Here is a 27,337-nt window from a genome sequence, read left to right as displayed (position 1 = left end):
TTTTCCAATTTTATCGAATATACTAATACTTAAAATGTTTGCTTGAAATACTATGCATGTCAACTATTGCGCCCATTTTTATCCCAGTCATCCCAGGAAGGAGGAACCCCCCTCTCTGCATTCCTTATCAAGGGTCCTTCCTTGTTAATTAAGGGAGTTTTTCCTTGCATTAAAGGGGGTCATACATGAGGCCTGTAAAGCCCTTTGAGACTGAAACTTTGATTAAGGGCTATACACATAAAATGGACTTGATTTGATTTGACAACAAGTAATTGGCATAGCCTGAACTTCCTACTATAGAAAGCCGAGTTATGTAAGCTGGCATTTCCCTGATAGATGATAGGACAGCAACCGGACCATTGCTGAACTGCCAAACTAGTTTCAGTATCCATTTTAAGAAATGGTTAGTTAATATAATAAAAAAAATCCATATTGTTATAACTCTTGTTGTTTCAAGCAAGGGCATCTACTCACATATGTTTGTGCATGGGTGCATGTGTATACGTGTGCGGCGAGTGTGTATATCTATGTGTGCATTGAATGTGTGTATATGCGTGTTGGTGTGTGTGTTTGCATCATTTTGTGTGTGTCTTTACGATGCCTTTGTGCGGCCTTCAAACCGAAGCCCCAGTGTTTATTTGCGCTTCGAGGGATTCCATGTTCAGGACCAGAAGAGGAAGGGCGGGAGCACCACAGTGGACCATAGTTTTCCAGATGTTGTGTAAAGGATGTGAGTTCATTCCCTCTTAAAATAACAGTCTTTAGAAGTCAACAAGATAGCCCAGTGTATCGGCCACACACACGCGGGCGCACACACACTCACAAGCCAAATGGTGCACACACACACACACACACACAAGCATGCAAATATGCACACACACACACACACACACACACACACACACACACACACACACACACACACACACAAAGAGCTCGCACAAACACACAAGACCACGCATGTGCACAAACACACATGCACACATACGCACATAAAGGAGGAGAGAACATGAGAGAGATTGTATTTTCGAATGGACCTGTTATTGTTTTCTATGTTTGTCTTTTAGTCATTCATACTTTGATATTTTTTCTCATGAATTTCAAAAACGTAGCATTCCTTTGTACACATTTCCTGCTGACTAAAATACAGCACAGAAACACAGAGAAAACTCAAAGGCACGTACAGGAACTGAAGAACCCAACTCAGCACTTATACTCTGGCCTGGATAGTGTTTCATCGTCTCATGACAAGAGTGCTCTGGTATCTGGCCGAGAGGTCAGATAGACACTTCTTCCTACGCAGTTACGAAACCAACTTAAGACCCCATTTAAACTGCGACCTACTCAACTGTCAGGGCTAACATGTGTTGCTTTGTAACCAATGTTCCGAGTTCATTGTTGTAGAATTGATCTATATTCATCCATTAAAAGCAGCATTCCCAAAAAAATACTTATACTGTATGTGTCTTCTTCAAGTCCAGTTTTATTGTACAGCCCTTACTCATTCTCAGTCAAAAAGCTTCACAGGCCCAACAGGTGAAGTCCTGTTGGCCTGAAAATGTTAGGAGATGGAAGAAAGGATGGCCGATCTCCCCCCATCTCGGTCTTCCGAGAGATAATTTCCAGCCACTTCAAACATTCACTCTGGGTTTCAAGACTAAATCTCAGTAGCAGCGTTTCTTAACATGACCTGAACTGTTCAATAAAGCCAGGCATCCCACTTTAGACGATTTGAAATGTGCAATTGGTTCTTGTTAGATCATATTGTTCACAATTTCTTCCAGTGAAATGTGGAGCTCCAGTCCTTAACCCATGGGCGCTGGTACTCCACACCTATCCAAACAAAGATGAGCTGAAGGCGCCTGCGGCTCCAAAACAGATCGCGTACATGGAACATACGTACATGGTCAGACGTCATCTGACCATGTACGTATGTTCAGATCGCGTACATGGTCAGACGTCATCTGTTATCGCAGGCCAAGAAACGAAAGAAATGGTAGAAACGAATCGCGTGTTTACAGCCCATTAGTGGAGTCTCTTTAGAACAGACCCCAGCAGCAGAAACACAGTCTGAACAGAAGCAATATGTTTTCAGTAGGATGGAGAATAATTAAAAGCGTATGGTTATCACAGCTATTTGGCTGCTTTTAGGAAGTTGCTTAACTGTTGAAACGAATAGCAAGGCCATGTGTCAGTAAATGTAAATCAGTAAGCAAATAGTTTTAGAAAAAGACATTCATTCTTATATGTATGCACACACACAATTATAACATATATATTTATTATTACTAAAAAACATGTTTTCATTAAATTCCACCTTTTGACGTGCTTGTTTGCCATCAACACGACTCCCCCTCAGTCGTGCTCCTGTGCTGTATCCAGACTGATGATGTCATCCACCTTTCCACAACCTGGACCCCCCCCCCCCCCCCCCCCCAGCACCACTTCCATTGTCCTGACGAGGACACGGAACTCCGGCTCGCGCCACTGACCCCCCAATCCCACCTGTTTCAGCTGTGGGACCCATCAAGAGCAATCACGGCCATCACATCCCCTTCCTGCCATGGGAAAGTGGCCCGTCGCCACCCCCCCCCCCCCTGCCACTGACCATCAGCCAAAGGGAGGGGACATCTGGAAAAGAGGAGAGGACACACAATGTGCTGCGCTCCCCCCCTGGACCCCCGGACTCCCTCCCTAACACGCCTGCCAGAACATGAGAAATTGGGAAAATGTTTGACCTCCTGACCCAAGGTCAGGGAATACATTAACCCCCCCCCCCCCCCCCCCCCCCCCAACCCCACCCACACTCCACCCTCTCCGGGCATGGTTCCCAGATTTACAGGACTATGCATTCCTCCGAAGGACCCCTGCCAGCCCCCCCGGTTCATGGCCCATGGGGGTTCTACCGCCCCGCGGAATGCACTCGGTTCTGGGTCTATACGTCTGGTGTTCATCCGGAGCGAAGCCGGGCTAATGCCCGCCGGGCTGGGTGGAGGGGACGGGGGAGATGGGACGAACGCGGCGAGATGGGAGTCAGGGAAATGTAAAGACCACGGTCCTAGAATGGAGAATTAATGCTGCCTCATACCCACCCAACCCCCCGTCGTCCCCCCTTCCCCATGATGTCCAGTGTTTCACTTCTCACAAGTCAACAAGATAAGGATAATAAGAATGTATTTGATCTCTGTTTTTCAACCAACCAAAAAGGGAAATCTCTCGTATTCACAACAACCACGACCAAAAGACAAGATTTAAATTTGGACACATTTTATTCAATATCTTTCTGCATTTTTTTTGTTACATTTTATTTGTCATTCATTTCACCACAACAATGCTTGGTATCGAATGAATATCATCGTTGAAAAAAAGAGGCATATAAATGTTTCGCTTTGGCAACACGGTTGAGAAATAAGATAAGAAGTGCAGGACGCGCCTTCGCTGGTCGTCTGCGCTCATTGAACTGAGCCCGTCAGCGCCGGGGCCGTCCGGCAAACCTACTCCTTCACGTACGTCCTCACCGCCACCACGTCGCCCATCTTGCATTTCTGTGAGGACGAGAAGGCCCGTGAAGAGGTCAAAGACGGGAGGTCGGGAGTTAGGGAGGTCGGGACTCGGGAGTGAGAAGTGGCCCAGCAGGAGACGACGAGGGAGTGGACGGCGGTCACCGCACTCGATTTCACCACTGATGCGTGACTCGTATTTGAGTTTATGATTGAGGATTGAGAGGTCAGATTACACATTGACGCCTATATTAAAAATGTAATTATTTGGTAGATTTGTGCAAGGTTTGAGTTTATTCTAAATAGCCCTTTAATTAGATCAGATAAAAAACATACCATGAATGGCTCGCGGTATTTAAAAATAAGAAAGAAAAAAGATAAGGGTGGAGGAAATATACATCTTCAAGCAAATTCTTCAGCAACATGGAATGTTTAGTGTGACAAAACAAAGTGTGGGAAAAAAAGAGCACTCACCGCTACTAACTTTCCATCCTCGATTTCCCTCTCGATGAATGTGTCCTTGCCTTCCCAGGTCTGTTTCTGCACAAGTTTGCCATTATCCATGGTCACCACGGTCTGCGAGAGGCACAGAAAGGGTTTATTAAAGCAGCTCGGGTCAAAATACACTTGGGATGTGTTTTTTTTCTTTCCCCTTGACCCACCGTTGTTTTCCTGTCATCTGCAGTCGTCTCCTCAAACGGTTCGTTGAGCTTAAACTTGATTTCTGTTGTTTTGAATGTACTCTGCGACTTCAGGCAAACCGTTCCGTCTTCTGAGGTCACGACCAGATTGGGCTTGGTACGGTTTCCCACCTGCCGGGTTGCAAATCCAACACCTGGATCGGGTACAGGGCACATAGGCCTAGAAATTAATGCAGCTCAGGCACTCCTTCAAAATTACTCTTTACGAGTTTAAAACGGACAAAATACATCACAGAAAATGCTGTTATTTTATACATACAAAGATTTAAAAAATAAAACATGCACAATAAAACCATTAATCTTACCGATTGCCTTCATGTATTCATCGAAGTTTTCACTGGTGACCATCTTCCACGTCCCAACAAACTGATCAACCATCTTTGCAGCCTCTGTGTTATGCTAAGTAGACGATCTATAACTGTTTCCAACCCACAAGTCAAGCCTCGGATGCGAGCGAAGCACTTTAAAGGGAGATGCGGAGGACACGTGAAGCCTGGACCGGGCCAATCACAGCCCCCGACGTCACAGAATCGAACTTGGGGCGATTTCTGACCAACTCAATTTTAGTTGGCGACAGGGATTTTTGGTAGCACTTTTTTTGACCTCTGTGCCAAATTTAGTTGTAGCCCACTGTGACAAAGGTGGAAGCTTGCATCACTGTCTCTCAAATACCAGATTAGGGAGGGAAAAAAAAAAAATCGACATTACACAATTTTATCTTCTTATGTTTGCATTGAGTCATCCTTTTTGGCAGACTCGTTCATCAAAAACGGGTTGCAGTTGGTCGCTGCACGAGCACCGAGACCCCGTGTAGGAAGCATGCAAACGCTGGAATGAAAGTAATTATGTAGACAAAGGCATAATGCATGCACACACGCACGCACACGCGCACACGCGCACACACACACACACACACAAAAAAATCATATAGCCTGCTTCATTCTACGCTACATTTATAATATAACAAAACAGTTCAACATGTACTCTCTTTTCAGCAAGCTGCACGCCACAATTTGTTATGAACTTGTATCTTCTTGTGAATTTCAGTAACCAGCAGAGGCCCCCACTGCCCGAACTGGAACCCCCGGGCCCCCGGCCGGGTGAGTGGACAGTCTCTGGGGCCCTCTGCTGGTCAATGCCTATAAAGAAGAACCAGAACCATGGGACTTTTTGTTTTGTGTGTTATTTTTGTGTGTTCATTTTATTGAATCAACGGACAGTCCATTTAATTTTGCATTATACAAAAACAATAATTACAACTAAGCCATGTTATATAAAGCATCATGCATCAAAATATCATGCTTCAGAGTACAAAATCAAATAAAAAATAACCTAACCAAATAAGGACAGAAATTAACCCATACTGAAAGTCCTATTGAGGTTTATGTCCGAAAGTGGCCATTTCTGGGTATCTGCTTTATAAAGTCTATCAATCACTGAACAACAACACCTCAGTGGTAGGGTCCGGGAACAGACTTGGGTCGAACCCGCTGAAGTCTTAGAGAATTGATCTTACAGTCCAGCTCATCCATGAAGCCCTCATCCACGGACTCAGCATCGGTCTCTCCCGCCTCCCGAGCCGGGTCCCCGCTGGGCAGAAACACATGGAGCTCCGTGCGCTTCAGGGGAAGAGATGCAGCAACTGAAGCCAGAGTTCGGCAGCAGCCCGGAAGACAGGGTCTGCCGACGACAGACAGACCCTCTAGTGCGGACGAACCCCGACCGTATCGCATCACCGACGGTCGAAGTTCAGACCAGATCTCCGATGAGGTGACGCTCTCAGAGGGAGGCCTCGAAGGTGGCGTCTTGGGGCTGGGACGGATCGGCTGTGAGAAGTGGGTGTAGATCGGCCTGTTGTCGTTCGGGTTGGGCCGGGGGAGCAGACGCGTCGCATCGGAGTGGCGATGCCTCGAAGGGTTGTAGGTATTGCCGGGGGTCATTGAGGATGACTTGTTAGGCGGTGGGTTGGAGGGCGGCGGTTGCTTTGGGAACGAGTTGGGACGGTGTTGTTTTCCTGAGATGTGGACGTTCTCCCCGGGAGAGAAGAGGGAAGGCTCACTGAAGCTGCAGGGTTGAAAGTTAAATTGTAATAGGGATATTAATTCAGGTCTTACAGCGTATATAAAGTACTTTTGTATACTTTTTTTTTAAGAAGTACGTTTCTCTCGCCTTGTTCTTTTGTGGGTTTACTAAATTCCTTCTCGAACTTGGAGATTTGAGACATTCAAATGTGTGGAGCAACAGGGGAAATAGTCATATTCTGTTCTATTCATCACCATGTTTAAAGCCTTTTGTAATTGTTTATCCAATGAAAATACATTTGATTGTAACAATTAAAGTTATCTGTTCCCATTGTGGTCCCCATTGGATTTATCGCCAAGTCTCACCTTGCTAAATTCGATTTTGCGCCCAAAAGAATTGAACGCCAATGGCAAATTCAAACCAAGAACCTGTATCGTATCGAGTATCCCTTGACCCAGTTATCGCATATCACCTTACCTCAGGGAGACCACAGGGGTCTTTCTGTGGGGTCGCTGATCAGCGGTGAGCGAGGGAAGACGCACAGGGTTCCTTGGCCGCCCCCCCGGGCCACACGTCGGGGGAACGGAGCTGGAGAGGAGGTAGGAGAAAGTCCGGGACCTGGTCTTCTGCAGGTCCCTCCTGTGCCAGGGCCCACCAGTGTCCAGCCCCAGCGCGGAGGCAGGTGGAAAGGCTCGGCTGTTGGTCGTGCTCATTGCGGGGACCAACTGCGTACTCTATCCGGCTGTCGTCCATCTACCCTACAGATTAGGCACCTAATTCGCGGCAGGTCCGGCAGTACCTCCAAGACTCAACTTCTGAGCCATATGGTCGTGTTTTCTTCTTTAATTGAAGGACTTTGAGTAATCAAGACGGGCTCCTATCCCCTTGGTTGGGTTGGTGCAGCAGAAGCCTACCTGTGCAGTAGATGGAGCGTGAATGGCAACTGTGGGTGTTTGGGAGAGTATAAGACGGGGTGCGAACAACTTGATTAATCATTGAAGGCCATTAATGATGCATGGCAGAGGCTGGTCAGGTGGACATCACCCACATTACTTCACCTATGTCCCCCTTTCGATGTTTTGCAGGTCAGCTTACAGACCTTGGGGGAGGGGGGGTTGCAGGCCAGGTGGTGAATGGACAGGGGCTGAGGGAGCATTGACTCATCCTCTAGGAAACCAAGACCAAACACTGAGTCAGCGTTAGCCAGCGATTGGCCTTTCAGGTCACAAACCATACTTGACCGCCAAATCTGTGCCCGTTTTCATGTCTTTGTACGTACAAATCCGTACAAAATAAACCAGACCTTAAAGACAAGTATCTGATTTCTGTCTGCCAAATTATAAAGAGGCCAAGTTTAGACCCAACATTCGGTCCGGCTCAACAGCTTTCCCAACCAGGGCCATTTCATCACTGCTGGAGAACGTCTTGCGTCATCCACTCTGGACCACCCCAGCAGGATGGATTGCTAGCCTCCAGTACCCTAGGTGTGACTTGGCAGGGGAAACTCTTGCCCTGGAGGCTTCTTCAGCAGGGCCTAGATTCACATGATCCGGGGCTAGCCACAGGCACCTGTTCCTCAAGGTATTCATCCACACCAGTCGATTTAAATCTAGAACTATCCGATTCCCACAATAAAAAAATAGCCTCAGGATTGTTTTACTTAAATTATAATCAGATTTTTTCTTTGAAGAATGACTGCTTAATAATGTGTTTCTGCATATACTGTTATGATTTTCTATAGCTTCTACAATGTCCATTTCAAAAGAGGTTAGACTAAACCAAAAGGGACCAGTTTAAAAACTTTTATTTTGAAAGCATTCAAAGCATTTGGGACTTCCAGGTGCCATTGAAGTTGACTTCCCTCTTCTCTTGTATTTCCTGCATCTGCAGATCCATCTTCAACCCTAACGGATGGAAAGTGGCACAAATGAACAACAAGCCAAGGAACCCAGACTTAACTAAACATCATGTACTGAACACTAGCCAGGAATTGACTAATGTTCTGTTCTACATGGCCCGAAACCGGACATGCTTACCCGTGGGTCATCCGATCGGCCCTGCAACTCGAGTCCAGTGGTCTCCCACGGCTTCTCACAACACATGAATAGCGTCTTCGGTTTAGCTAACAAAGGAAACAAAATACTTTTTTTAAAATACATTCGATGCTCCATTAATAGGAAATACAGCAAGATGAAATTTGGGTACTTTTACCAAGAGATTGCCCCCCCCCCCCCCTTTTTTTTAATGACAAAATCAATTATTTATACACCAGTTAACTAGCTGTGGCGAGCCCTGCCTGGATCTCACAGGCTTACTTAGTTTTCCCTCGTGACGTTAGTCTGTAACCAGACCAAAACGAGGAGCTTGCCTCCAAACTAAATGCGGTCGACCAATAAGTAAACCCAAGGGAGTGATGTATTTGATATAATTTTTGTTGATTAATATACATAAATGCTGCTTTGGAATTTGATTTATTTGACCACAACAAGGTTTTAACCTTAATAAAAATGGTAGAGTTAACGGTTGTTTATGGCATTTACTTTGACTCGCCGAAGCTTATCCAATCGTCTGCAAATTAAGGTTGCCTGGCAAAGCCCCTGAACAAACACTGGGGACGACAGACTTTCCAGCCCTAAGGAGCATGGTCTGACTATGGTCTGGCTTTGCGAGGCTACGCATTAACAGTTCATGAAAGATGTCAATTTGTTACCTTAAATTGTCACTGAAGTCGGCCCAGCCATCGACCAGCTCAGCCCCCGGTGGCCCCCGGCGGTTCCTACGTTGAGAGAGAGACACAGTAAGAGAGAGGCCTGGCCTGGACCACTACCCTGCTTGCACACAGAGAACACGTCACACCACAGAACATCCAACCTGTATCAACACCTTTTCTGAGTGCGCGAGAGAGAGCGTTTGTGTGTACAGAAAGCCAACCAATTAACAGACTTTGAGAACCAATCCCAAACAAAATAACTGTTCTTGGGTATATGGTTGTCATGATCATGCATTACATGTACGAATCTAAATTGTGCATAGTACCTTTAGGGTGTTTTGAATGTTGAAAGTTCAATGGCGTGGGTATAGTGTACAGATCGATGGTACAGTACATCTTTCATGGAACTGCAAAAAAAGTGAACGAGACGACGAGGAAGCAGGACAAACTGCCACGATCCAAAGCTCTGGCAAAGGTCTGGAGTATGCAGCGGTGCTACAGAGCCAGGGCACGCCGTACTTGGCGACTGGATGACAACGTCAGGAGGGTGTTACTGCAGACACCTTATGGAGCTCAGAGGTGCACCTTTACGGAATACGGTGACCTCAGTGCGCCAGCTAGACCAATGATTCTTGGGGCCTCGGGTCGGCGAGCCCTTCCAGTGTTGGGCCGGGAGGGGGCCGTCAGGGGCCACAAGGGTATTTCTGGCATCACACTCAGAGGAACAAACTGGAGGGTCAATTGTAGCCAATCAGGACTATGACTTGAGGAACAGGAAATGGATCACAGTGCAGATAAGACACAACCTTGCAGCTCCTGTGAGCAGAGTCGTACGGCATACACAGATTATAGCGTTGCTTCAGGTCAAAGAGTGCTGCTTAGACACTGAAGCGTAACAGCACAGGTACTTTTACATTATTTTGTACAGGGTGAAATAACCCACAGAGGGGAAGTGCCACAAGTCTATGAAGAGCAGGGTGTGTCCCTTGACAAAATGTCTGGCTGGTCACTGGCATGACACGAAAAATAAATAGCGAAGACTGGTAGATTTGGCTCAGTGCAGACTAAACAGAGAGAAGGCACTACACATGCACCTTGGAGCTCATCATTTCACAACTAGGCACACACATGGCAACACAGGCACACATACACACCAACGCAGCAGAGACTACCGTAGAAGGACCCTCCCACCCCTGAATCTCACTAGTCTATGTTTATAGAAGAGGTCCAGAAGGATTCACAATTCTGTGTTAGTGAATTCTTGCTGTCCCTCCTTTAAATTCCAGCCATTTGCCTGAACAATGATTCCTACAATGGAATTGCATCAAAAGGTTTGAATAAGAGGATAGAGAGCATTAAGATACATTGTGAATGTTATCACAAGCTTACTGTGTTTAAATAAACATAATAGCCATTTCACTACATCGGTCAAGGATGGTTCCCAGTTTGAACTTGACACTGCCCTGTAACCAATCACTTGTCCACCTTTGCCAATACTGATCCATATTTACATGGATTGATTGATCGGAAGTGACTGGCTCTTACGGAACAAACCCAATTTCTATTTATTTGGGTAAAAAAAAAGTTAATCAAATACTAGAACATACCAACAAAGATCTTAATTTTATCTAATGCTAACGTTTAACGACAAATGGCATTTTATTGCGCAAATACTTGTTGGGCAATCTCAAAGATTTTTCGTTTCGTTCTCGTCGGCAAGAGCTTTGGCACCAAGTTGTAATTTTGCACATGTGATAAAAAGGATGTCAAAACCAACACCTAATTTGTAATACTTCAAATGCGAAGACCTTGGTCAGTAGGCTATATGCCAAATCCCCATCACCTCATTCGTGGATGGATAAAGACTTGTCAGACAATTATGTACACGAAGATCTACAGATTTCCACACTAGTATCGTTAGACTGGAGGGGTTGCGGGGGTTACAGAATAAAATGAGGAAATCCTTGTCCGTATAGATTTCCTCTACCGTAAATTCGGCGATACAATTTAAGTCATCCATGAAATTTGCCTCAGATCTTTTGGCATCTATCAGTTCATTCGCTAGGTTTTTTGAGGTGTGGCTTGAGTTATTGGATATCCTTTGAGTGAAGTATTGGGGGAGAACCAATGTTGCCCACTCACCCTTCCGTCCCCAACACACAAACACACATACACACATACACACAAACACACATACACACATTACAGAGCTTGAGGAAAGGGGGCAGAGCCCAGATCCGGGTGAGACATTGGGTAAAAAAAAAAAAAAAAAAGTACAGCAGCCCACCCAACAACAACCCCCTCAGAAAAGTTGATAGTTCAACTCACCCTTCGATCCCAGCCCTTTACCAAACCGCTTGCTTTCCCAGTCCCGCTGGAGCCATTTTGATACTTGACTCGATGGAGATACAGGAGTGAATCCAAGGACCACTGTCGTTGCCAACCTTACATGAGCCAGTGACCGAGCCATCCACCATACAAGCCTGTAGCTCAATCACCATTGCTGAACTACCACCACAACACTCACACACTTGCACAAGGAAACAGTAAACCATTGCCAAAGTTACACACAATTAAAGTGAGAGAGAGACAAAAGAGATCTGCACTGTGATGCCATTCTTCTCAAGTGTGATGCCAGAAGCCCTGTATAGGTCACTTTGCAGAGTGACCAGAGTACTTCACAAAGAAAGAGAGAGAAAGACAGAAAGAGAGAGGGCAGTTAAGTAGTGTTGTAGGGTGAAAGGGGAGAAGGGGGATCTTTGAAATCATATCTTTAACATGGATGGACACTTACCTTCAACTTGTTCAGCTGATCTGTGTTAGCATACCTCTGGCTGCAGTGCAAACAAGTCCAGGCTCTACTGTCCACTAACTTCTGCTGAAGTACCCCTCCGCAACGCAACCCAAAAGCCGGGGGGCCTCAACCCTGGAGTGGGGCAGCCTGTCTGTCAGCTGGCTGACTGCGGCTATCCAACATACCCCGCATGATCCCCACAAACATGTAGGACGCACTCGCACAAACACACAAACACACATTGTTCTTTTCTCAGCAGTAAGAGATTACTGTAGTTTGGAAATAAAATGGATCTGGCTGCCACTAGTTTCTGCCTACTGAAGCTCTTCTGAATATCTGAAAAGTAGGACTAAAAATGTTCCTGTTGTTTCTTGATCTCCTGTATCCCTAATAGCATTACATATGTTGACATTTTAGGAATACTGAGATAATTAACATAAAAAGGTAGGATTTAGTATAAATCGTCTGGCCCCCTAAACTCACTAATGCTATTTGTAAAAAATGTATATATTAGGATGTGGGAAATGTCTTGAATATGGTGCGATAATGTAAAGTATATTACTGTTAAAAAGGTAAAGCAACATAATAATGTCAGCAAAGTGTTTGCATCTCTCAAAACACTACATCGAGCTGCGGTACAGCTTTTATCCCCTAAAAAGTATTTGGTAAACGTAAAATATATGACTTTGCCCTGTGGGTCTTTGGGGATATCCATTAACCAAACACTGCTCACAGCTTTCCTCAATTCTTCTTTCTAAAAGGAGTAGCAAAATGTAGCAATTAGGACTTCTTGGTTTTGAAACTCGCTTTTGATATTCCAATCTTTTATGATGATCAAACCTGTCAAAAAAAAAAGAATGTACATGACACCAAAACAGACATAACATGAAACGTAAAGATATATTTAAGCAATTTCTTATTTTTTATCTGGATTAAGAGTATTTTTGATATTTGTCATCCTCCATGGTCCATTTCTGTTTTACACAAAGGATTGTACATCTTATCCAGATTCTAAAGCCTATCAAGGCAAAAGGTTGGTCATATTTGCCCAAATATGCTCTTGTTAAAATCCTTTTATTTCTCAATATGAATATTTTCTTCAAGATCTTAAAATGTTAAAATCCGTATTTTAGTTTCATGCGATATATGTAACCACCGAAAGGACAATTTGGAAATGATAATGAATAATAAAAAGTTTTAATTGGTTGGATCTTGAATAATGTCAACTATTGGGAGGAAATATTTGATGCCATGGAGCAAAAGCGAAAATTTTCAGTGACATTTTATTTAGTAAAGTATCATTCTCAAAATGGCGTGTTTATTAATTAATTCTGCATACCATATAAAAATATACCATAGTTCTATCAGAAGAAGTGTGCAATAAATACGATTTTATGGTATGGTATTAAAATACATATATTTTACATAATATCCTAACTTAAATGTATGTTTGGATAAATAGTTCTGCCATTTGACCTCAATAATAATAATATATAAAAAAAGGGAATTAGTGCTCATGATCTTATTATGAAATAATTTAGGCGTTTAATAATTATCAGTTTTTTAACAACCCAACTCGGGTCTGGTGTTTCCTACAAGTCTTGCCATAAGTAAGCAAACTTCCTCCCCAACAGCTGATTGGGCATGACCACAATGCTCTAATATAAAGTCTTGGTGCAAGTCTTCAGTAACACAAGACTTGAATTCACTTCACAAAGTTGTAAAGAAAGAGTAAGCTACAGATGAATAGCAGCTTTTAAGAAAATCGAAACTACACAGCTGTGGCAAACATCGCTCTTGATATGTCACAGAAATTCGTAAATCACCTCAAAAGTAAGCTGGCATCAAAGCCAATGTTCTTACAACTGATTGATCAAATACTTTTGCAGTGCTTTTTGACCCCCACAATCGTTCCCACCAATAATAATGGTGTAATCAGATCTAATTGCCTGAAGCAAGGCTCCCACATGGATGCAGTTAGTCTCAAGTAAAATAGAACAATTACTCAAACACTCACTTGAGGGTGTTAACCAGAGCAACACAAACAAGCATTCGACGCTCAATGATAAAGTTCAATACATTTATTCAGACTTGTGAAGGGCATAAGGGTTGTCCTATTCTAACATGACGGCAAATATGTCATCACTTGGTTTGATTGAGAGTCAAATGTAACAATGTCTTTCTTGTCTAAGGCAGTTCACTTAAGCACCTCTGCTTCTTCCCTATGAAGCTGTATAGATGATTCACATTGTGAGGTTTGCCTTCTTTCAAGCAAGGCTGAAACATTGAATTACACACCAACAATATTGAATTGCCCAAGGAAAAGCCGCAGCTTTTTACAATTGTTGCAAGATGATGATCGTTTTGACATTTATGTTAAGATTCCCCAAAATTATCTAAAATTTAGACATTTCAACATGAATGCACCAGTGTCTTCAAGTCTCAATTATAGTTAATAATTGGCATTTGGTTCTAGTATACATTTCACATTTAGCAACTCCAGATAAGAGTACCAAAGGAAGTTTGATAGATACAAAGTTGTTCCAGGGAGAAATCTATGAATATCAGCCAAAAGAATTGCAGATTCTGCTGACAAAATAATTTCTTTTTATAGATATTTGGAACATGTCTGATTTAGTATATTATTTTATAAGGGACGTGCACAGGTACCTATCGAAGAGGATACACCTCAAATAGTTAAAGGTTGGGTATGGGATTTGCGAAACGTCAGCAGATTTTGAAAATACACAACTCAAATGGTCCTACCCCCTCTCCTTCAACGCTGACTCTGACTCCACCCATTCCAAGTACCTGGACGCGCAATCATGCACGAGCGCGAACACAGATGCGCGAGAGCGAGCCAGGCTAGCGTAGGTTTTCGTTAAACAACATGGCAACATTAAAAAAAAACATGGGGATGGTGGCGTCTTGTCTGCCATGGAAATTGTCATCTACTGCTAGGTCCAAATGTGGATTAACTAGTTCCATTAGCTACCGCAGGATAACAACAAACAGGAGCTTGCTCTGGGTCACGAGCTCTGGGTCACGAGTACTGCACGAAGGGGTCGCGGGAGGGGGAGTGCAGTACGACCGTTTGATTGACGTACTTACTGTCCAATGCAACTCGGTGGCTCTGGAAATCATTGGTTGGAGTTTTTAGAGCCCTGCCCATTCCACAGATGATTGACTTGTTTAATTTTCATGTCAGTACTTCTAACTCAGTGGCTGTAAGTGGGTTATGATAAGGATTTCAAGTAATTTTTCAAAAATGGCCAAAAAAGCGAATTCCATACCCAACCTTTAAGATCAATAATTAAATGCCATTTCTCAATTAACTTCCATTGAGATATCTTAATCTCCTGAACAACGGGTCATGGTTTTATATAGACGGGACCCTAAAATGGAAATGAGAAATTTTAATTGCAAACACTACAAAATATATAACATGTCGACTAGCTGCAATGATCTAACTAGACCTGTGCTAGTCAACAGAAATTGAAAAAAAGTATTCAGTTCAGATCATAGCCTCGCTATGTAACTTACCTAGCGTCAATACTAGGATCAACTATTTTAAGAGAAATTAAATTTTGATCAGGAACTCGCATCAGAACTCTTTTTGGACTTGTGCCGAACCTGTCATTTTAAGAATTAGAAATGAGTGGATATGGATAGCTTATGTGGGACATTTTATCTGGTTTAAAAATATATATTTTTAAATATTTTTTTTCCCTGTGCTGGAACCAATTTTTGTCTTTATTGTATCACATGCTTTAACTTCAAATGTATGGCAAAAGAATACAGCCATAGATAGAAAGGTGAGAAAATGTTACAATTTTTACGTCACGACCACTCACAAAGCATGATACAAGTGTAGAAGGAAATAAATGATATATGGGTCGGATAGGTACCAACCACGGACCACAGTTACATGGTCCCTACTACTACTACTCCAAATTAAAATAATGAAAAAATATATTAGGTGATAATAAATAACTTGCTGTGCTAAAAATGCACAAACACTAGGAAACATAAATACAACATTTATGACTCAACAAGGTTTGCCCTAAGAGGAACTACACAAAAAGGGCTCCCGCTGCTGGCAAAATGGCTGCCAGGGCCAGCGTTTAAAAGCGTGGCTTCTTGGCAGGTCCATCAAACTCTTCGCGGCCCCTACCAAACCCAGGGTTACCAGGACCCATCCCCCTTGGACCTCCCTGGGGGAAGCGCTCATTGCGCTGTTAGGGGAATCAGTTTCGTATTCAGGCAACGAGGGGAAAGGGGTCAATTGTGATGTTCAGTGTGACAGCACACAATTCATGTCCACGGGGGCAGGAGTGTAGCAGCATTAAGAGAGTGAGTAAGTGTTTAGGTATGTGCATACGTGGCAAGAGGTTGTTGTTTTTTTAGCGAGATCAGTTTTACAACACAACCGGCAGATGACACATCCGAAGGTACCGTTCGTTCCAATATGGAGATCCACAGGTGCCACAGGTTACATACGGAGAAGGAAGAAAGGGTAATGCTTTCGTTAGTCAGTGCCTACCTAGCGTGGGACTCCAGTGCATGCCAAAGATGGATCTACCAGCCTCAATGCTGGCACCTCAAAATAGAAAAACATTGAACTACCAATACAAAAAAAGGTGACTTGATGTATGCTCCTTCTCCCCCCCCCCCAGATGTGAACGAGCAAATGTTACATTTCACGAGATATATATACCACCAAATGTGAATTTCCCCCCTAAATGTGTGCAGTTGGATGCAGTTAATGAAAATATGAATGAAAATATTTGCTACCAAAAATGATTTCAATAAAGCTTACTTTTCAATCAATGTTTCCCAAAAAAGTCTGACAAAGTAAACTAATCTTAATGGTGCATCTACATGCATGTACTGCCAACTGGCAGGAAATGTATCAAACTATTCAATCAGTGGAAGTACTGTAACAGTGCCAGAAGTCAACCAATTGATAATTGGCAGAAATTGACCCCAGACATGATGGAACACAAGTACGTCAGCAGCACATAAAATCAAACACCACAAATGGACATTAAGCACAAAGACTTTTCAGATGTGATGGTCGTTTGTTTCCCATTATTCGCAAACCATCCAGACTAGTGCCTTGGGAAAGGACAAATCAAACAACACCGTTCAAATGGATCCAGCTTCAGTCTCAGTTACCTTTGCAGGAAAAAAAAAATCAAAATACCTCCGCCAAGAATATCAACGTATCAGAATGTGCCTAATTTATTGCTTGGCCAAAAGCTACATATAACGTGTGTCAATTTGCCTATGTGTTGCACCTTTATCATTTGAGAAGGCCGTTGGCGGTGGACTGAGAACCTATCCAAAAAAGCCTAGGTCCAAATTCATATCTCTGGGTACGCTTAAAAAGTGGCAACCCTTTTGAGACTATCAATGGAGAAAAAAAAACTGGAATACTTCCTTGCAGAAACTTTTTACAGCCATGGCATTCAATAGATGTGGTAGTGTTGTGGCCGTTGTTTGCCTATATGCAAATTAAATGCATCGTCATTCCATTGTTTTTATTTGCAAGCAAAATGGCATGTTTCCTAAAGGCCGAAACACACCAAAGCTCATAGGCAGAGCGCATCAGCTTTCAATCCGCTCCATTGTTACTCGATGAGCACTTTCACAGCTCACTGCGTAACCGCAGTTTTGTCTTTCAATGATCGATTGGAAGTGGACTTCATGAGTGAGTCCATCCGGGATTCAGGGGGCACTCACTAGGCGATCTGTACCGTGCCCAAGTCCGTTTGACACCTAGTGTGCCCCTAAAGTCTTGATCGATTGGCTAGTGTGAGCACCCCAACCGTACTCAAGTACAGTTCAATTACGTGGCCTGAGCACACTTCGGAGAGGTGTGCTCAGGCCATGGTACAGATGCTAATGAGCCGACACATGCACACGCACGGACACGCAACCTGAGCTGGATGACGCATAGTCCATGAGACCCTTCTACCCCTTTACACGGCGACAAGCGGTTGCGGGCCCAGTTGAGATTGCCCAGTGTGAGCACAGACCAGCGGCACAGCAGGGGGAGGGGGGGCAATCGTACTTGAGTACGGTACAGGTGTCCAACGGACTCGGGCACGGCACAGATGGCGTAGTGTGAGTGGTCCCTCAATATGGCCCCCAGGTTGCCATGGACGCAAGAAAGGTCAGTATCCTTTGTGCTCTACACAAAGTGTGTTTCAGCCTTAAGAAAGTGTAAAAAAGCTAATTGGACAGAAAATTGGGGAGGGAGGGAGTCGATTTTTGCTGTAGATAAGAAAAAAATATCAAAATCAAGATTTTCGTAACAAAAGAAATCAGTCAGAAAATGTCTGATATCGTAATCCAATACCATTCAGTTCTGAAGCATGCACGTGAGAAAAATGGATGGTGTAGTCCAATGTCCAGGTCTTATTTGAAATATTGTCAGATGATGGCAGTCTAATATTAATTTCCAAAAAAAGATTCTCATATAAACCGTGTGCATGCAACTTAAAAACATCCTGGCAAAAGGCCAGGAACTCGGCAAACTCGAAGATGGTCACAATGTTTGCAGAACATGCAGAAAGAAAATCGCTGCAAAAGTCTTGACCATCTTCAATGTTAATTTAATCTTTCATGTTAACGAGGCATTGGCTACATATTTTTTATGTTTATGCAAACAAGGCATGCATAGTAAGGCTAATTGTATTTGTGTATTTCAATAGGAGTCTTGGTGAAATGATTTCAGTGCGGGTATCAGTGCTGTGTGAACATTTTCAGCACATTTAAAGAACACCGTGATAAATGTTCATACAGTTTCATCACTAGCTTAATCCTTGTTGTAGCTGATGTGAATTGTAGACCAGCAATGTAGCATTCGGATATGTTCAAGAGCACAGATCTTGAGGCTCAATTTGATCTTCAGAGATCATCATAGGTCCAGTATAGTACTACAGGTACATGAGACGGGAATGCACCATGGCTCAGCTTGGCTCCCCAGCAGTTCAATAACACTTGCTCATTTCGTATTTTAAAACACCAGCAAACAGTCAACCCACACTAAAACCTTGATTGCTTGCTTCCAAAAAAGTTCCTGAAGAGGAAATGAAGAGGTTACCTCTCCAGAATATTCAAAACATTCCCGCATTATTACACAAAAAGCAGTTTTGCAAAAGGACTTCAACGTTGCCAACCTAAACCGCTACAAAGTTCTTCATGTACACCCCACGAGTAACAATATATTGGCCCCGAGGTCAGCGCTTTAACAACTCCCAAAAATGCTCACACAAAATAAAAATACAAAATGTTATCCTTAGAGACGTCATTTTGTCTTGCCAGAGAAAGTGCCTGTCTGGCTCAGAGAAGACAGGACTTGCAATAGCGACCTACTACACAGACACCAGAGAGTGAGCAGAGCCCTTCAAAAGCTGGTCTACAGACTGTATCATTTCACCCTAAAGAAAGAGGTCCCTGAAACGATCAGTTTTAGTGCAGGTTGACTGTTACTTGACTGGGCAATAAAGAAGTAAGCTCTCACAGGATAGCAACTGAGGGGGGCTTGCCTGGCCATTGAAACACCTGGTAAAAACACATCGGCAAAACCGCTGGGAGTGCGCTCCCCCGGGATCGTCCGCAGATCCACCACCGGATGTCAAACCTATGTCAGACCCCTGGCCGTGCTTGGCCTGCAGGGCTTATTCAACAAAAACAATATCTTCTGCTGCCAACATCTTCTCCCAGCAAGGAGAAACATAGCCAGAGTTGCTATTGGTAACTACGGATGTTCCAAGGAGCGGGATACCTTACCATTTCGTTGGGCATCATGCCTCCAGGAGAGGGTCCTCCAATCCCACCCTGCTGTCCCTCAAAGCCCAGTCCACCCATGGGGAACTTCTGGTTTGGAGTGCCAAAAGGCATGTCTAACAAGGACAACATGACTACATGTCACACATTTGGAAAAACAGATTTCAGAGGAAAAACAAAAAGGAAAATGTCAGAAACTGCCCCTAAGGGCTTCATGGAAGGAAGGTTTTTGACTCGGTTTTTCACTCTGCAGCCTACTAAGCTATATAAACAGCAGGGAAAGAAGCTTATTAACTTCAACATGTTATGACCACCATTGTGTACGGTAGCAACACTTTCCATGTTTTTCTTTATTTTTTTATGCGACTTGGAAACTTACAAAACCTTGGTCAACAAAGCCGTTTTTGATCATAGAAAAGGTCAGTTAAATATAAGGGGGTAGCCTTACTAATAACAATGTCCTTCATCTCTATGCATACCTTCCAACAATCTGTCTAGCATGTCTGTCTGCCTCTTTGTCTGGTCTGCTTATATAATAAACAATGTATTTTTAAGATGTTGGGAAAATTTCCCCCTGAAGGACATTATAGGATGGGGGACCGGCCAGCAATTCTTTTTTGTAGACTACACCAGTAACGGGATGTGATTTTATTGTTCACATTATTGAAATCCTTATTGATTCAACTTTGTCAAGGTAAAATTAAGCTACAAGCTACCTGAAATGTTATGTATTACCACTTTACAGTATGCAAAAGTAGGATATGCGTGCCAAATAGTGATTCATAAACGATATTGGATCAAATGGACTAAAATGTTGGCCCATGTGAAAATATTCAGTAATTACTCACCAGCCAGGCCCATGGCTCCACCTTGATTCATTCTCATATCGCGTTCCCTCTACAAGAATAAAGTAAAACATGAAAAGTAAGTAAAACACACTTCTTACCAAAAGTCCATTCGTCAAACACATACTCGGATTCCAAGTTCAAACTTAGGCTGTCATGTGGTTTTAGGTTTCACTAGGAGTTATAATTCCTGATGCCATGGAGGTGGACTCACGCTTTCCATGAAGTTGCCCATGCCCCTGTACTTCTCCTCACGCTGGCGCCTCATCTGCTCCTCCACCTCCCTCTTATGGATCATCTCCTCCTCTCGCCGGCGACGTTCCTCCTCCTGCCTGCTCAGAGAAACCACATCAATAAGACCTTGAGGACGACTACAGACGGCATGTGGCACTCAGTGAGATTAGTGTTACTAGTAGTTCTGGTTCTGAATTTATTAAGAGAGATCAACATTTAGTGTTGGTACTAAGAATGGGAACTGGATGGATCCATGATTCGAATAATGATACAAATATTTTATATCCAGGAATATTGTAAAGCGGAATCTGTTACAATCTCTAGCATGCTGTCCTAACAGAAGCTCAATGCCGATACCAAGATGAAACTGCATCATGCCCACCTGATCTGCATCTCCTTCCTCTTGAGCATCTCCTGGCTGTGCATCTCCTCCATCCGCCGGAGCTCCTCCTGTCTCCTCAGCAGGTCTGAAGACCCAAGAACCACTCAATCAACACCACGCGGTACCAGCAGCCTGGTTAAGCTTGCCAGTGTAGGTGAACAAGACACCTGACACACCACCGATTCTGGAATAAGACTTGAACAGAGACTGGTCTCAAAGGTTACGAAATATCAACGTATGCTGAAGTACCTAATAATGAACCAAAAGGTCTCTGCGTTTCATACAGATACAGATACACATTAAATCATTAAACCTGTTCAAACTCGCACACAACGTCTAACTGATCACTGTTTTGATTGTTTGTTTGTTTTGTTTTTGTTTTATTTATTTTTATTTATTATATTTACTTATTTATTTATTTTATTTCTTTATTTTATTTTATTTTTTTCCACAATGTCTTGTTTTTTAAACGATTTATGATGACTATATGCTCTGTAAGGTGACCTTGGGTGTCTTGAAAGGCGCCTCTAAATTAAATGTATTATTATTATTATTATTATTATTAAATATAGACAATGACCAGCTTAAACCAGTCCCGCTAGACCACCGGTGTTACACAATTGGATCAACACTGACCTTGGCGGAGGAGGTTAGCCTGGTGCTCATGGAAGGCATCTTCCATCTCACTCTCCAGCTTCTCGCGGGCCTCACGCATGTTCTTGTCCACTTGCTGCCTCTGCTGCTTCTCCATCTCGTCCAGGGACTTCCAGCGCTTGGAGTACTCAAACTCAAAGGTCCCCGGCCGGGCGAAGCGGGGTGGCTCCTCTCGCTCCCTAGTGGCGAGTTAAAAGATTAGATCAGCAGTTTCCAAACTATTTGGATTAATGGCTCACTTAAAAATCTCAGAATACGTATAACAGTGATGATCCAACTTTGGTTTTAAAGAATTGGAGGTATTTAATTTCAGATGCATTTCACTCACTCACCAGACAGTACATTATGGTTCAACCAAGACATTTCCAATCTCCAACCCTCATCCCCCACCCACCTCACAAGGACCATCTGATGGTCAATAAACCATGATTGGGACGGTTGACATTTGCATAAAATAGCCCTAATCAACACATCGCTGTGCACCTGGCCATAAGCGAACCCAAACCCCCACATCTTTAGGATGCAAATTTGAACACAAAAACGAAAAGGCACACGACCTGATTGTTTTCTAAATTCCCTTACTTTTGGTATCTGGGGTTCTTCTGGGCCAGCTTCTCTGGGAGGCCATCTTCGTCATCGTACTGTTCCAGGGGCTCGACAACCACTGGCCGCGGCGAACTGTGGGATCGGAAGACAGAATAAATACATGAATAATGGGGCAAGACAAATGGAACCAATTCAATTTCTCACGTGGCCAAGATGGACGTGGAATTGTTTTTCCGCATTTCAATAAATCCCAAAATTTGACTTACGTTGTGAGCAGGAAAACGCCCTCGTTGCAGCGGTCAAGGGCCTTCCTGGCAGCGGGTTTCGAGGCGAACTCGACAAGGCCCTTGCCTGAGGAACGGCCGCGGTCGTCGACAATGACGACTGCCCTCTCCACCATCCCAAACTGTGAGAAGGCCTCTTCCAGGAGCTCATTGGAGACGAAGGGCGAAAGGTTTTTGATCGAGAGGGCCGCAGAGTGTGTGGCGAATCGCACACGCAGTGGCCTGCCTTTCATGGGCGTGTCGTCCAGTTCGGCTTTAGCAATCTCTGCAAGCGCTCTCGACTCCTAAAATCGACACCAGAATGAGATGAGACAATTTGGAAATGACCCTGCACAAAAAAAAAATAATAATTTAAACAGAATATAATTGAATCTCTATGACCTTACCAATCGAATGAATCCAAAGCCTTTGTTCTTGTTAATAAAGACTTCGCTTGGCTCTCCATACTTGAAAAACAGTTTCTTGAACTCCTCATCGCTGATATCGTTGGGCAGGTTACCAATGAACAGACGGCATCGCTGCGTGTAGGTCTTCTCACCGGGTTTGAGAAGCAACGATAAAGTTGCTTTGAGTTCCTGCAGAATTGTTAAAAAGCACGTCAGCATTAATGAAGTATTCAAAAGAACCATCAACATTTACCATAACCAATACTTACATATGTTAATAAAAAACAAGGCAGGGCTCGGCGTGAGACATACGCAATTCAACCCATGCACACGTTCACACCACACCACACGTATTTCTCACGCAGAGAAATGACCAGGATAGCCCCCACCAATTTAGGCCGCTATTTAACAGTGGAACAGGTAGGAATCAAATTAGTTTCCCGTACGCAGGGTAACCAGACGTCCGCTTTTTCCCGGACATGGAGACACTTTAAAAAAAAAAGTGTGGCGGAATTTCTAAATCTTTCGGGATTTTATTAAAGCCTCACACCCCAGCTCGATCCCTCCGCTCAACTACCTCAGCTGGACGTCTGGAACCGCCATCGCTAAGAGCTAGCAAAGGCCGTTCAGCAAAGTCACAACTTTTCTCGGTTTTGGGACCTCAGTGGTGGAACGAGCTCCCTGCCGCTCTCAGGACCGCAGAGTCGCTCACATCTTCCGAAAAAGACTCAAGACTCGCCTGTTCAGATTGCACCTCGGCATTGCATTGCATAGCCACCCCCCCCCCCCTTCTGGCCACCAATGTACACTGTATTGTATTGTATTGTATTGCATTGTATTATAGTACTTAACTGTGTAGCAACTGCAGTAGCTGCTATCATGGCGGTAACACGGGGAATTGATTAGCCTAGCGATTGTGGTACTTGCACTTGGTTCTATGAACAACCTTTCTGTACTGACAGCGATATATTGATGCACTTCTTATGACAAATGTACTTATTGTAAGTCGCTTAGGATAAAAGCGTCTGCTAAATGCCCTAAATGTAAATGTAAAATGTCATACATGTTCACATTGAATTTGCGTTGCATTTCTCTGGGTCGTTCACAAACTACTTAGGCTACTCCCTCCCCTACTCAGTTCTGTTCGCTTTGCATTGGTGGAAGTGAGTAGGGGGAGCAGTTAAGTAGAGCCTTCAGATTGGACGGTTTGACTTACTTAGTTACGTCATGTTTTGTATTATTATTTTTTACCATTATTGTTTTATAGGGACAAAGATTAACAATTTCTCCTACAGGGGATTGATAAAAGTTAACAGAAAGAAACACTTGGTCATACGTTACCCCAGCATTGGCCTACTGAATGCCACAGATATATATGAAGCATTGGACCGAATGCCACATAAATATATAATTATGTTTTGCACGTTTGCAACGTTTAAAAGTTCAGGGAAAAGTATATGCCTCTACTGGTGTTGCTAAAGCCAATATCCTTTTGATGCAGTGTAGTTTCTGAATGTTAGTGTTAAGGCCCAATAATGTTTACTATCATACATTAGCCACTATGTCTGTGGACACATTTGTATGCAGTCACGTGTACCCCCCCCCCCCCCCCCATTCCGAATCGGTTGAGTGACAGGTGAGTTTTGACCTACATTTGAATATATCCGTCCCAAACACTGTGTAATTAACTCTAACTACAGGTGAATATCAATCTTAAAATATTTAGACAGGGTGGGGGCGAAGCTGTCTTAAAGATTTTACATTGTGTAGATTAGACGATAACCGATGCGATACGACAGCTGTTTTTGACACAAGATGGCGGAGTATCTTTGGGGGCGTTTGTCTGTAGTCACAAGACGTGCCACCGGCGGCGTTGACGGGCATCTACAGAAGATTTCACGTCGTTAAAGCAACCCTCCTGTCAAACACCGCCCATAAGTGCTACTCCGAGTTTACAATTCATCACGGTTTCCATCTGACACAAACCTCTGTCTGCGTGCTGTCTGATTAGCTATCCACAACAAATATATAGCACCAATATAAAACAACCATATTTGATGCTAAAGCCGTATAAAGCGACAAACTTCGACAGTGACAATATAAGCAGTGTTAGAGGACAGTATATTCGATAGCATGTCGATGTTTAATAGCATAAAACCAGAACGAACCGTGGGGTGTCCACCTTCTGGTCCACTATCTTCCTTGTGCACCTGCTGCTGGGGCCTGGGTCTGTTCATCTGTGGAGACTGCTTGTGGCCTTGGTGGCTCATCTGCCTTTGCTGCTGGCCATTATAACTGTTCATCTGAGGTTTCGGGTGCTGGTGCTGGTTCAGATTTCTATTGGCCTGTGTGGGTGGGGGCGAAGAGAGGTTCGGTTTCGGTGGAGGCGACGAAATATTTGGCTTGGGTGGAGGGGATGAAATGTTCGGTTTCGGAGGAGGCGACGAGATCTTCGGTTGGGGTACGGGGGTCACGTTAGTGGGAACCTTCTGTTGTGGCTGCTCCTTCTGGTGTTGTGGTTGTTGCTCCTTTTGCTCTTGGTCCTTTTGTTGTTGTTGTTGCTCCTTCTGCTGTTGTATCGGGCCTTTCATCATGAGAGCCGGGCCTGGTGACGGAGGAGGGATGATCGGAGTGGACTGTGGCTTCTGCGGAGGGGTCTGTAGTCCCTGGTTACCGTTCGGCGGCTTATTGAAGTTGTTACTCATCATGGGTCCGCCTCGGTTCTGGTTCTCGAAAGGGTGATTCCTGAAATGTGGGTTCCCCATCAGTCCTCCTCGCATTGGTCCACCGGGGCCGCCACCCCTGCGTTGCTGAAAGTTGTTCATTCCTCCGCCGCGATTCCTATTGAATCTATCTCGAGACATTTGCTATGTCTCGAGTTATCGTATGGTTAAAATCGAAACGCTGGATACGAGGGGAATTGTCACGGAAATCGACGCTTTCTCTGAGTTCAATATGTAGGTCGACGATTCACTCAAAATGGCGAAGGGCAGTGATAAACGGGACTAGACCAGACTCGATGACCAAATAGAAGGATCCGCCTTGCTGCTTCCCATTGGTCGTTAGTTATTGATGGGCGTGGAATTAGTTAGTTCGATAACGTAATAGCTAGATAAATTAATTAAGCCCTAAGGAAATTGAGGCACCCAGAAGCGCAATACAACAATTCAATTTCTTACAATAAAAATACAATAGCAGTAAACCCAATAGAAAATGGCCTGTAAAAAGGCCTACCTACACTATCCATGAACAGAGACTAAAACGTATAAAACAATATCCTGTACGAAGATGCAGTAAAGTAATAGCGGATGAAACAATTAATGATCCCAGAGCAAAAATTATGTGCAACGGGTGTAAATAGACTGACTTGAAATTAAATGAGATCAGGGCCCCAGGCCCATACTTCAGAGGTGCCTTCTGTTGCATATAATTGAGAACCCACTAGCTCTGGTAAGTGTCCTGAATCTGCCCGTTGAGCTGCTATGTGGTGTGCAAGTAACCTGCTGGTGAACCTACTCATCTGCTTCGTAATGGAGGTGTGGTAGGTGACTGACGGTCATTGTCCATGATAGACAGACGTTTGCAAAGGGTCCTTCTCTCTGCCACCGTCACCAGGCTCCTCCGTCTCCATGGAAACCGCAGACCGTCGTGTGAAAAAGATTTTATCATAACGTGCGATTACCTACGCCACAGAACGCATAGGTATGTCCGTTACAGGTTTTAAGCAAAGGTATCTGGAACTTTCTTATACCAAGTAATTACAACTGTGGACAAATGTGTTTGCAGTTTATGGCGCAATCAGGCATTAACGTAATCATAGGCAATAATACTATAGTAGCATAGGAATGTAGGGTTATGTTTCTAGCATTGGTTTATTCGTCATTGTTTGGTTATTAATCATGTGCATTAGTCATGAGACGTTTAATTGCAACTGCCGCCGAGTTTTTTATGCGAGACGTGGACAAAACAGTATATTTACGTTGATTTAGGATACATACAACTCTGTTCTCCAATAATTCTCAAAATGGCGGAGTATCTCAATCAAAATATCCTATCATGCCAGACGTACATTGTAGGTGTATGCAAAGGAATACATTTCCAACGAAAGAAAGTTTAAGGACAACAAGATAATTGAACCAATGAGATTGGCATCATTTTATTTTTCCTCCACAATCAAAATACAGATATGTCCTATTTTAGATTTGATTTAAAATTAGGTTTTAGTACCGGAATTGTAGATGCAATGAGACATCCAATATTAATCCCATTAATATTCTTCTGTGCAAGGGTCATAACTCCTTCAACCCCCTTCCCCCATGAACATCAACACTTGAATTGTTATAAAATAAAACCTAGCAAGAGATTTTTTTTATATATATATATATATATATATATATAAAAGAGAGAGAGAGAGAGAGAGAGAGAGAGAGAGAGAGAGAGAGAGAGAGAGAGAGAGAGAGAGAGAGAGAGAGAGAGAGAGAG

The 27,337-nt window shown here is 43.6% G+C and overlaps 2 protein-coding genes across 3 annotated transcripts; both read right to left on the bottom strand.

The window, feature by feature from the left end:
• Positions 1-3,250: 3,250 nt before the first annotated feature.
• Positions 3,251-4,657, bottom strand: LOC130376033 (fatty acid-binding protein, heart-like). The gene is made up of 4 exons (XM_056583228.1): positions 4,507-4,657; positions 4,163-4,335; positions 3,975-4,076; positions 3,251-3,545 (listed from the first exon to the last, which is right to left on the bottom strand). Exons 1-4 carry the CDS (start codon positions 4,577-4,579, stop codon positions 3,495-3,497), a joined length of 399 nt encoding a protein of 132 aa, XP_056439203.1. The 5' UTR covers positions 4,580-4,657; the 3' UTR covers positions 3,251-3,494.
• Positions 4,658-6,307: 1,650 nt separating this feature from the next.
• On the bottom strand, positions 6,308-27,220 carry LOC130375368 (splicing factor, proline- and glutamine-rich-like). Of its 2 annotated transcripts, XM_056582247.1 has the most exons (12): positions 25,024-27,220; positions 22,856-23,044; positions 22,452-22,753; positions 22,222-22,317; positions 21,622-21,818; positions 20,986-21,070; positions 20,584-20,701; positions 20,373-20,421; positions 19,528-19,640; positions 8,934-8,999; positions 8,260-8,345; positions 6,308-8,127 (listed from the first exon to the last, which is right to left on the bottom strand). In XM_056582247.1, exons 1-10 carry the CDS (start codon positions 25,717-25,719, stop codon positions 8,973-8,975), a joined length of 1,872 nt encoding a protein of 623 aa, XP_056438222.1. In that variant the 5' UTR covers positions 25,720-27,220; the 3' UTR covers positions 6,308-8,127; positions 8,260-8,345; positions 8,934-8,972. The 2 variants fall into 2 exon arrangements, with proteins under 2 accessions (XP_056438222.1, XP_056438221.1); XM_056582246.1 differs by lacking the exons at positions 6,308-8,127; positions 8,260-8,345; positions 8,934-8,999 and adding an exon at positions 9,929-15,962.
• Between the last annotated feature and the right edge of the window lie 117 nt (positions 27,221-27,337).

Source organism: Gadus chalcogrammus, chromosome 22, assembly GCF_026213295.1.
Source record: "Gadus chalcogrammus isolate NIFS_2021 chromosome 22, NIFS_Gcha_1.0, whole genome shotgun sequence".
Lineage (NCBI taxonomy): Eukaryota > Metazoa > Chordata > Actinopteri > Gadiformes > Gadidae > Gadus > Gadus chalcogrammus.
Note: the sequence above shows the minus strand (reverse complement) of the source record. Positions and strands in the feature narration are given on the sequence as shown.

Coding starts and splice junctions, on each gene's coding strand:
- LOC130376033 (XM_056583228.1), bottom strand. CDS start 4,579: ATGGTTGATCAGTTTGTTGGGACGTGGAAGATGGTCACCAGTGAAAAC. Junction 4,077..4,162: donor CAGATGACAGGAAAACAACG/GTGGGTCAAGGG, acceptor TGCCTCTCGCAG/ACCGTGGTGACCATGGATAA. Junction 3,546..3,974: donor AGGATGGAAAGTTAGTAGCG/GTGAGTGCTCTT, acceptor TCGTCCTCACAG/AAATGCAAGATGGGCGACGT.
- LOC130375368 (XM_056582246.1), bottom strand. CDS start 25,719: ATGTCTCGAGATAGATTCAATAGGAATCGCGGCGGAGGAATGAACAAC. Junction 21,819..22,221: donor AAGAACCCCAGATACCAAAA/GTAAGGGAATTT, acceptor ACTCGCCACTAG/GGAGCGAGAGGAGCCACCCC. Junction 19,641..20,372: donor TGGAGCCATGGGCCTGGCTG/GTGAGTAATTAC, acceptor TGTCCTTGTTAG/ACATGCCTTTTGGCACTCCA.